This window comes from Suncus etruscus, chromosome X, assembly GCF_024139225.1.
Source record: "Suncus etruscus isolate mSunEtr1 chromosome X, mSunEtr1.pri.cur, whole genome shotgun sequence".
In the NCBI taxonomy this organism is placed as follows: domain Eukaryota; kingdom Metazoa; phylum Chordata; class Mammalia; order Eulipotyphla; family Soricidae; genus Suncus; species Suncus etruscus.
Window position 1 is genome coordinate 16024988 of NC_064868.1, and position 12088 is coordinate 16037075.

The following is a 12088-nucleotide window of genomic DNA, read 5'->3' on the forward strand; positions in this document are numbered from 1 at the left end:
CAGTCAATGGCCCTGGCTCGATTGATTGATCCCCGTGAAATTAATGTACTTGGTGGCCAATCTGCAATTACAAGCCTCACCTTCTGAAAAGAAAGTGACTCCTGAGCTGTAGTGGGTGACAGGGCAGGGTAGACAGTAGCTCAAGGCTCCAAAGGACAAGGCCAGTAAGGGTGAGATTCGGGAAGTCTGACACAACTGTGATCAACAATGCTCTAATCCTGTGTGCTGCATCTGCTTGTTTTTTAAGGTCTGTGCTCATCTCTCTGAGCTAAAGAGCTGAACCCAATAGCCACAATCCCCATCCATAGTTAGCCACAGGCGTTCCTAGATTTTGAACTAAAAGCAACAAGAGAAATGAAAAGTTTGCTCTGACAGTAGTTCACAATCCAGGTGCTCATTTACCCCACAGAGGATACATAGCCATGAATACCAATCTTTTCTGCCCAACCCTCTGCTTCACTGGATTTCTTGATACCTTTACCTATTTTATTTTATTTCATTTCTTTTTTTATTGTTTTATGTTTCTGGGTCACAGCCGGTAGTGCTCATGGGTTACTCCTGGCTCTACGCTCAGAAATCTCTCCTGGCAGGCTCGGGGGGGGGGGGGGGACCACCGTTCTTCTGCATGTAAGGCAAACGCCTTACCTCCATGTTATCTCTCTGCCCCCAATACCTTTACCTATTTTCTATGTTTCTGTTTTGCAGGATGGTGGTCTTTTCTCTGTGTGTTTTCTTTCTGTTCAGCTTTTCAGTCTAGTGAGCTCTAGTGAGGTTTGCGCAACTGTTGCCAACTCTTTGGATTACCCCTTTGAAGATCCAGAATTGATATTCATATGATGTTGTCTCGATTTGTAATTAATTTTTGAGAGAGACTGATTGTTATTGTAAAAAAAAAGGTCAGAGTTTACAATCCACCAAAATACCTCATTTGTGGTTGGTGCTGAGTGGCTAGATTATGGTGCATTAGATGAATTTATATCAATATGTTTAAGGATATGGGACCATAGTGGTAGTACAGAAGTAGGGCATTTGCTTTGCACTTGACTGACCCAGAACAGACCTGGGTTTAATCCCAGGCATCCCATATGGTTTCTGAGTCAGGAGCAATTTCTTTTTTAATAAAATCTTTATGTTAGCACCATGGTTACAAACATGATTGTAGTTGGGTTTCAGTCAAAAATAAAACACCCCCCCTTCACCAGTGCAGGAGCAATTTCTGAGCACAGAGCCAGGAGTAACCCCTGAGCGCCACCGGTATGGCCCAAAACCAAACAAACAAAAAAGAGGAATAAGGATAGATATTTTATATAGTACCAATGTCACAGTAGCTCAAAACAAAAAAATTTTTACCTAATATGCAATCCAAGATATGAAACTTCAATTCAAGATATGAAAGCAAATGAAATGGAGGGGATTTGTCTTTGATTCTGACAGCAATGATATAAATCTTGTCGAACACAAAAAGGCAAGGGAAAAGGTCTGTTTGTGGACTATTGAACCACCTATCATTTTAAAAAGTCAAAATAAAAACATCTGGATTCTTTTTTACAGGTCACTGGGAACAAAATGACATCTCTCAACTTGGCCACCATCTTTGGACCCAATCTGCTCCATAAGCAGAAGTCAACAGACAAAGAATTCTCGGTTCAGAGTTCTGCCCGGGCTGAGGAGAGCACAGCCATCATCGCTGTGGTGCAGAAAATGATCGAAAACTACGAGATGCTGTTCATAGTAAGTTGCCCTGCCGACACAGGGAGAGCTCAGGAAACTGCTTCTTGATTGCTTTTAGTGAACTTGATGCTTTAAGTAAACTCATGAACACTGACTTCTGGTCTACTGTGATAGTCATTAGATTTAAGGCAGCCACCGAGGTTCAATAGGAATAGAAACTTTCTTAAGCTCATCACTGTGAAGTTGTGAATCTCTGTTTCTCAATCTTGACCCATTTTACTTGGTTGTCCCTTAAGCAATGGTCATGGTTTGCAGACATCACTAATACAACATTGTCCTTGATCTGAATGTTGATTCAGCCTTTCTTTGGGGAATGATGTGTGATTTTATGAATTTGGGCATTCATAGCCATCCTTCATGATAGCATTTGTGTGCAGTCAGACGTGACATTTTACCTCCGTGCGGAATTTGCACATGTCCTTCTCATGTTATTTTCCCATGTTACTTCTCTGTCCCTTTGAGCCCATTACTGTTTATCGATGTTTATATTGCTCTACATTGTGCTACAGTAGTTTGTGACTATTTCCTCTAGTGGATTATAAATGCATTTAAAACATGGGCTGTGTTCCTGTTATCTCCTCTCTGTATCCTCTGTACACTTTTGGAAGGCCCTCCATCTGGCAGGCACCCAATAAATTTTTTTTTGATTTGTATTGAATTACCAGTTCCTGTTTTCGTTCAGAAAACTGCATTGCTTTCTCCAACTTCCCTTGCAACAGAACAAATGCCAATCCTCTTTATTTCTGTTCACCACTCATATTTCATGTCAAAATTTACAGGAACTTTCTCCATGTTTCTCTTTTTATTTCTCTTGTCAATTTTCAAATCCTCACCATAAATTTTAGCTAGTTCACTGCACCCTTTTATAGCTTCTTTCACTACAAGTGCACTAGTTTCCTATCTTGAATATTCTTAATGTTTTGTTTAAATTTGTCAAATATTTGGCATTCAATTTATTTTCATGATGATCTTAGATAAATTATTTTTGGTAAGTCTGAGACCTAGTGTGATTTTTTTGTTTGCTTGCTTTTGGGGCTACAACTGGAGGTACTCTAGGCTGACTACTGACTCCGTGACTCCTGGCTGGAGTTGCGTCATGATAGGGATTTCTAGGGATAGAACCCAGGTAAACCGTAAACAATGTGCACCTTACCCAGTGTACTCTCCCTGACTTAGTTTCTTTAAATATTTACTCTGTCTTAAGTAATGCCATTGTGACCAAGTAATTCAACACTCAATAAATGTCTATTTCTGTTACAGTGAATTAGGAAAATTAAAAATAAGACCAGTTTTCCATGTAAATCCCAGTCATTTGGTAAATAAAAAACATTCTGTAAACTGTGGGATTCAATCAATATTATTAATTTTATTAACCAGACAAGAAGAACTACCTCAAATCTCAATTTTTCAAACTACAGGCACAAATATAAAAGAAGCATAAAACTGACTCAGAAGTTGCATGGTTAGCCCTCCACAAGGTGATTTATGACTTTTCAACACTTTGCATTTGGTCAAATCAAGAAGGACAGCCTATCATATGTATGCAAGTTCTAACTTCCAGAACTGTAGTCAGAACTTCCCTCATTCAAGGAAAGCTGGAATGCATTCCTGCTGAATACCAGGGGGGAAAAGAAGAGTTCTCTGAGATAGGACAATTATAGTTCCCTTCAAGTCTCTGAAAACTCTTTCTCTGTGTTGCAGACAATAATTTCTTAAAAAATATGGAATTGGAATTGATCACTGAATTTAAATTTTATACTTATCCAAAATCATCATAGTCAATTACATACTTGAGTGAGTCAAATATCTGAATTGTTCAATATTTTCATCAAAATTCAGTTACATATCATCTTGCTGCATTGTCTTTATGCTACTTCATTCTCCCTGGATTTAATTTATTTTTAATACCCCCCAGAACACACCAGACAGGGAATTCAGGGTATGCAATGTCAGGAATCAAATTCATACATGCAAGAATTTAGGTCATTTCTCTGAAAAATCTTCCCGGCCTCTGGATTTTTCTTTTTCTTGAATGTGTAATTTAGCAATGAGGAAAGGAAAAATGTCACCCATATACAGGTTTCTGGTTTACCGCCTGAGACATGGGGTTGAACAACTCTAGTATGGAGCCCAGGACTCTTCATTTTTCTGATTATTAACTCCAAGGCATTGTGGGATTTTCCACCCACACCTTGAGAAACCACATCTTGAAAACCTCTCAAGCAGGTGGAAACACCATTAACTTTGTATTAAGTTTCCAGAATACAAATCTTCTCGGCCATATATTTACTACATCACCTTGGCTCTGAATGCAACAGAATTTCCTTAGCTAACCTTTGATTTTTCTTATGTAAAATATTCCAATGAAACTACCTACATAGCAAACATTTTTGAGAATTAGGAATGACTTAGGAATTGGGACAGGAATTGACATTAGGAATAACTACAGGATTTAACTCAAAGAACTAACTTGCTATTACTGGCTGGAGATATAGTATAAGAGTTAAGTCACCTGACTTACATGTGCCCAACCCCAGTTCCATCCCCAGCCAAGCACCACCAGGAGTGCTCCCTGATCACAGAGCCAGGAGGGAGCCCTAGGCACAGCTGGGTATTTCACCCAAACAGAAATTTAAAACACGGAGAAATTGTTATGAATGGTTTAGATCACTAAGATGCATGCCCCAGGGGAAGTACATTTGAGAGTCATATTTGAAACGAATCCCACTCTGCCTCTCTGTACAAGTGTGATTACTTTCACAAATACATGCTCTCATTCTCTTCCCCTACTGTCATCTTTTTTTTTTGGGGGGGGGATACCCCAGCAGTGCTCAGGGGTTATTCCTGGCTTTAAGCTCAGAAATTACTCCTCTCAGGCTCAGAAGACTATATGGGTTGTGGGGATCGAGCCCAGGTTGGCTACGTGCAAGGCAAACACCTTACCCACTGTGTATCCCTCCAGCCCTACATCTTTTCTATTTATCCCATAGAACTAATTTTTTATCACTACATAATGAGTTTATCTGTAATGTTTCTTAAATGTCATGCCATGCTGTGGGCCAGAGGGATAGCACAGCTGATCCAGGACAGATGGTGGTTCGAATCCCGGCATCCCATATGGTCTCCCATGCCTGCCAGTAGCGATTTCTTTTTTCTTTTTTAGGACTAAGACATTCATGATCATTTAATAGGGAGGCTCCATTTTACAGCTGATAAAACTTCTGTATCAAGGGGTTCACATATTATTCTTACAAATCATACAGTTTTTTTGTTTTTATATGACAACCTTATTTATGGGTCTTTTGAATTCTGATCTTAGAGCTTTAAGATGCTTTAAATAGGTAAAGGGTCTGTAGAACATAAATGTTAACAGAATTTTGAACATCCTGACATTAAAATCCTGAGGTAAAATAGCATGAGTAAAAATTGAGTTCATAAATGCTTATAATTAATGCATAGACAACCATTATTAATGTTGTCCAAAATGTGTGTATAGATGAGTGTTTGATCTCAAAGAGATAGGCTGAGGCAGAGATGAAATTTATGTGTTATCCAGCAATTAATACATATTGACAGATATAATAATTGTTTATCTTCAGTTAATCTTATAATTGCTCCCATAATACTATAAATAATCATGTAAAGGCCTAAACTAATGTACCTACATTCCTGCTGTGGTTGGAACACCAAGTTGATATGGAATTGATATTTCTTAATTTTAAAGATAGTGACACAGCTTTAGGTACTTTGCCTATATTTTATTTATGCTATACTCAATGCCAGTTTTCTTTATTTTAATTTAACATAAAATGCAGAACAGATTTTCTTTTGCCTGAAATCTTCAAACAAATAGAGCTAGGAACCAAGGAGTTCATGGAAGTGAAGATCTCAGGAGTGATTTCTGAGTGCAGAGCCAGAAGTAACCCCTGAGTGCCAGAGAGTGTGACCCAAAAACAAAAAAAGTCATGCCATGCAAACTTTTTAAAGACAGACAGGATTTTTGTTCATTCTTCTCTCCAATACCTGCAGCATCTCCAAAGTACATAGTAGAAAGTAAGTGCTCAATAATTGTCGACTAAATCCTGTAACAGTATATCACAAGGGGAAAATGCATTTTTGCCCATTTTTGTTATCAACAACCATTGAAAATCCAGGAACCAGAAACATGATACTCTATGTGAACAGTAGCACTTAAATGCATATGTCATTAGAAGAGCCATGCATTTTCTCGAAATAACCACAGGTGTATATATAAACAGAGGGAATCAATGAAATCATTAACATGTAAAACGTTTGGAAAGTTGTTGGAAATCAATGTTGCTTTTAGAAGTAGTAAAATCTATGTCTGGAAACCAACTATTAAGAACTTTTTAAATCACAATGGTTTCAATTAAAAAATGGAATATAAGCTCCTGAGCAAAGTTAGGTAAACCATGAGCGGGGTTGCAGGGCTGCTAGTATATGACTCCTACTCCAGCTTCTCTCCTGAACAAGGGAAAGAACGGAAGGCACCACCAATTCAGGCTAATGCAAAGTCCCAGTGCAGCTGAGATATGGGAACACCAGAACATTCCCACCCCACTAACTGGTCCGCTTGAGCTGGGGAGCACATGCACATGTGGAAAATTTCTAATGAGAACGATGAGAACGACTTGTAGCAAGGGTCAGAGGCCATGGTGAGGATTCCAGGCGCAGAAGCCAAGCTTTGCTTTGTGTTTTCATTCCTGAAACCAATTGCATTTTCTTAAAACCTCTTTGGCTGGGTCCTGAACAATAAAACAGTGAGTAGAGTGCTTGCTTTTCATGTAATGACCTAGGGAGGATCCCTGGCACCACATATAGCCCCAGTGCCCTGCCAGAAGTGATCCCTGAGCACAGAGCCTGTGAAAACCTTTGTAAACCTGTGTAAATCTGTATTACCCTGAGCAAACCTTGAGCAACATTGGCTGAGGCACACAAACACACACATACACACACACACACACACACAACAGCCTCTGGTTTGTCAAGTCCCATCATTAGAAAACAAAACCACCTTTTACTAATATACCGAGATTATATGCAAGTTCATTTTCTTGCTCATATAACACTGCTATTAAATCACCACTACTTATGAGCCAGGGTCGGGCTAGTCATTTCCATCCAATATTGGCTTTCACCACTTCAGTACCATTTTAGGAACCCTAAGCCTCACTCATGTGCCCCACTGATGCAGTATATATACTTAATGATGAATACCATCATAAAAGATGAGGTGCTTTAATGCAACATCTTAGGTACAAACCCCATTTGAGGGGGGTGCTCAGGTCAGCAGATGGTTGCTAGAATCCATGTGTTTTCCTGCAGAGTTTGTGTCCTGTATCCTTTTGAGCAACAGTTGAACACAAGCACTGTGGGAACACAAAGCTAGGCAGGACCAGAGTCTCTTCTGTCCAGCTATTTCCGAGTCCCTTGACCTATTGCTACAGAGCAGAGACTTTTCCTTTTTCTGCAGTGTCCAGACTTCAGCCAGCCTCTCACAGCTCCATGCCTGAGCCTTGGGCTTTTAGCTGCATTTGCTTATTGTATGCCCCAGAAGAACTCTGCCTCACATGTATTAGAGACTGAACAACCATTTGTTGAACTGAATGCATTCTGACCTTCCAAATGCACCCTTACATAATGGGAAACGACCCACCACAGCAGAACCACACAAAAGATTTTGAGGCTGGATATGCCCATGTTTGAGCTTTTTTTTTTGCTGTCATAAACAGCCAAAGTGATTTCTTGCACCATGTTTATAACTCAAAAAATGTCATCATGACTTCCAACGTTATTTACTTTTGCTGAGGAGTGTTAGCATTTCATATGCCAAAGCATCCTTCTTGGTCCCAAGCAAAGTGGTGTGGAACACTCAGTAATGGTAGGACCAAGTACAGTAGGGTGGGTCCTGCCAATTGCTCTTCGAGATGCGCTTAATGGTCTTTTTTGGTGACTTTATAAATGGAGAATACTTGGACCATTTTTCTCTTTTGGTGGTTTATGCAATAAATGGCATCATAGCAGTTATAACTTAGGGCAATCATTCAAGGTTTCATTTTTAATTTGATAGGGTGGATTTTAATTGTGACAGTTTTATTCCTTCATATGTGCAGTGTTTACATTTTTTTCTTCTGGAGCAGGAGAATCCAAAGTTCTTACGATTTTTTAAATAGCATTATGCTTTGAAGGAATACATGAAAATCTAAGGAGTGGAGTTTCCAGATAAACACAACCATAAATGGTCCCCTTAGAAAATATCTAAAGTTACTAAATAGTTGACTACAGCTCACAGAGATTTTGCTGTAAAACAATAAATTATAAGTGAAGAAACCTTTGGGCTGCCTTTTGCTTCTTCATTTAAGCACATAAAATTGATTGTTTTTCAAAGGGGGTTGTTTTTCCTCATCTTGCTCCTTAGTTTCCAGTTTACTATCTGCAAAATCTCAAAGAAAGAAGGAAAACTTTGCTTGATTGTTGAGTCATACTTTTCATTTTTAGCTGTCTTTTATTGATGGGAACATAGTTTGAAAAGTTGTTAGAAAAAGTCTAATGATTCCCAGTTGGGACAGGACATTTATTTCCCAACTCTAGAAATGAATTTTCCAGATCTATAAAAAATACTTTTCTAGAACATAACATGAATAGTATGTAGTAGTAGAAATAAGTATTCAGACAGAACACCATAAAGTGTTCACCACAAGAGGCAATAATCTTGGGGTTATTATTTTAGGGGTGTTATTTGTAGTCATTTTAACAGAATTCCTGAACCTATTCCTGAATAGGTCGAACGCACCACCCCAGCTTGTGTTATTGAAGATGTTCCAGAGTAAATGGATAAAACATCATGGAATGCAAGTTTCATGGTTTCATCCACCACTGCAAATGGAGCAAATACCAGTATTTATCATATATCTTCAAGTCTAGCAGGGCCCAGGGATTTGGCTCCATGGTAGAGTACATGCATTGTATGGCTAAGGCCTTGGGGTACATCCTCAAAATGCAGAACTAATAAAAACTTTATAAAGGAAGCAGCAGGGGCTGGAGTAATAGCACAGCGGTAGACATTTGCCTTGCATGCGGCCAATCCAGTACAGACCCCGGTTTGATTCTCGACATCCCATATGGTCCCCCATGCCTGCCAGGAGCTATTTCTGAGCAGATCCAGGAGTGGCCTCTGAGTACTACTGGGTATGACCCAAACATCAAAAATTAAAAAAAGGAAGCAGCATAGAGGGGCCTCATTTTAGAAGTGCACTTTTGCATTATGATTGCGTACTTCAGCTATTCAGATATTCAGATGTTGCCACATCTGAATTTTGTTAGGCAGCATCTCTTCCAGAAATCACTGCACTAGATGACTGAGTGATGTGTCTCTTTTCAATATGGAAGAATACTTTTTCCAGAAGCTTCTGAAGCTTTAAAAGATTCTTTTGGGACCCCTTGGCCAATTATGGAGTATATGATCTTAACCTAGCTGCAAAATAAACTCGCCTTCACAGCCTGTACTCTTCCTGGGTGGACTGTTAGCTTGAGAGTAGAGATCCAGGGAGTGGTCAAACCCATAGCGTGATGTCCACCAGAAAGGTTAAGTAAGAGAAGAGACTGATGGTTCTTTGGGGGCATGCAGGATAAGAGGATAGAGATTAATGGTTGCCAGGTAGAAAATAGAACTCAGAACAAATATGGGTCATCAAAGTTCAATATTAGACAGGAATTTGCTTCAAATGTCTTAAACTAGGATAGTTCTTCTCATTTTGCCCTATGCAAAAGCTTGACACTTATTTTATTTAGGTTTGCAGATAAGTTAAAGTTTTCCCAAGAGACCTTCCCATTGGGCCATTTGATTGTTTAGTCTGAGTACCTACTAGTCTACACTTCATCTTTGTTTCTTGTCTGTTTCTTATACAAAACTTTACTTCTTGCTGTGCAGAGATCATGGCTACTTTGGGGTCATGAACCCACCATCTCCAACCTACCACTGTATTGCCAAAAAGGGTCTTTCTTGTGAAAAATATATGTGTGTGTGTTTATATAGAGTGTGTGCTATCTCCAGCTTCATATTATCTACTTTGTCTCTTCTCTTTTGCTTGTTTGGTTTAGTAGTTTGTCTGTTTCTAACAAAAATATTTTGTTGCAAGTCTCTTCATAGTAAATTAAATATTTTCATATCTGTTGCCTTTCTGATTTCCTTAGCACTGTGTTAAAGGCACATGGAATTGCCTAAAACTTCAGATGCAGGAATATAATTCCGAAGATGACTGATGCATCCCAGTTCATATTAATGACTAGAAATAGGACTCAGGCTGGGATTCAGGGTCTCTCTATTCTTAATCAGAAAGTATTCAGCAGCTTCCTAGTTCCTGAAAAAAAAGTGCATGTAAACATCTGTCTAGGGAGTTCTCTCTTCATTACTCTAAACTTCTGGTTGACTTTTGTCAATTTTTGTCTCCCTATTAATTCTCTAAGATAATAGGAAATAAATGCTCATCTTGGTGAGGTTGTCCTGCAGTTTGAGATTATTACTGAATAATAAGAATTGAAATGTGAAAAATGGACAAGTATTGGAGGCATCATTGAGGAAGGTGTGATGGATGCTGTGTTGCAATAACAAACATAATTCGACATCATCTCAAATTCTCTGCCCTCATTTTGTCACTGGTCCCAATTTTGTGAGTCATTCCTTTAGTTAAAAAATAGGGGCAAAATATATAGTGGGTAAATAACTTGCCCTGCACAATGTCAATCTGGATACAATCTCCAGTACTCCATATGATCCCCCAGCAATGCCAGGAGTGTTCGTGAACATGGAGCCAGGAGGAAGTTTGGTGTGGTCCCCAAACAAAACAAAACAAAACAAAAACAATCAAACCTTATTTTACATGTGAATTTCTAAAAGTATTTATGTCATTTTGTAGCAACATACGACATAATTAGATAAGTAAATGAATGTAATTTGCACACTGTAGTCAATCTGACGTGCCTCAGAGAAAAAATATTATCAGCCCTTCCTGCAATAGATGGGTTCACATTCTTTAACTGGATTTTTTTAACTTATTTGTAAATATTTTTTCCAAGCCAAAATGGTATCATGGATCTTTTAAAGAAACTATAGATAGATTTATGGCACTGACCCTTTCTATTTACACTTGTTACCAAGAGTCATGTATGCTACATAAAAGAAGTGTCAGTCATTATAATTGGTTGGGAATAAAGTCCAGTTGAATGTGTAAACATTCTGAATTGCAAAATAGTTAACAAAATTTTAAGGAAATATATTTTTACAATAAAGATACTTCCTGTAAACCATTCAAATAATGTATTCGTGTTAATAATTTCTCATTAAATACAGCATATATTCTCAAAAGCTTCATTATTGTCATGCTCAGCCCACTCCAAAGAGCATGATCTCCAGTTGTTTATATGCTTCAGTGGGAATGGATTGGTGCCTAGAGCAAAAAAAATGTTACATATCTGAGCAAAGAAAAATTTAAATTGAACTAGGATGAAAATACCTAATTTGTTTATGAAAGTTTCTTTTATTTAGGAATTACTGATTGAGTTTTTTGATTTACAATGTATTGAACTTCTTTAACTAATCATCAAATCAATGATTTAATAATGAATGAATCATTTAATTGGTGATATCTGCTAATGATTGTTCCCCATATATACAATTCAAACACCATATGCGTCATCATTACTTTCCTATGTCCCTTTTCAACAAACTCGGGTCTATGGATCATTTGCTTAATTATTTAATAAAGCATAAGACTAGAATCTTTCAGCCTTAACCTAATAGTCCTGACCCTTCTCCTTCTAGTCTCATTCTCAAGCCATTGCATTACTTTAAATAGCATCCATGTTTTCCCAAGATTTCTATCCCCAGCCCATCTATCCCCTTGAACTCTAGGTCATTATTTCAAAGTGCTAACTGGACCTCATCTTCATTTTAGATGGATCTCTCATTCTATCAAATCAAGGCTTCCTACTAATCTATACCCCAATCTCCTTCCAGGATTCTCAACACCAATTAATAGCACTCCTTTCCTTCCATAAAATTAGCTAATAATTGCATTTCTGTATTTGCTATACGCAGGATCCAAATATTTCCATCAGTTCAACTTCCTGCCTTGAGATCACTAACTTTGGTTCTCAGTAGCATTATCAGTTTCTCTGTGGTCTGATCATCCTACCTCAGAATTCGCTACCACTTTTCTATGCTCTTTTCCTTCATGCGATCTCTGCTATATATTTTCTGGTTATTTGATTAATATGAGACTCCCCATATTTATTGGTGGCATTAAGAAGATGAGGATTCCTGTTCATTTGGTTTGTA

General features: G+C 38.2%; 1 protein-coding gene across 1 annotated transcript in view; it reads left to right on the top strand.

Annotated features, from left to right (window-relative positions):
- ARHGAP6 (Rho GTPase activating protein 6) overlaps nucleotides 1-12088 on the top strand; it is a 289551-nt gene that overhangs the window by 259673 nt on the left and 17790 nt on the right. Inside the window, exon 9 of the mRNA XM_049767109.1 lies at nucleotides 1552-1731. Coding sequence (XP_049623066.1) covers nucleotides 1552-1731 — 180 coding nt within the window. The remainder of the gene's footprint in view (nucleotides 1-1551; nucleotides 1732-12088) is intronic.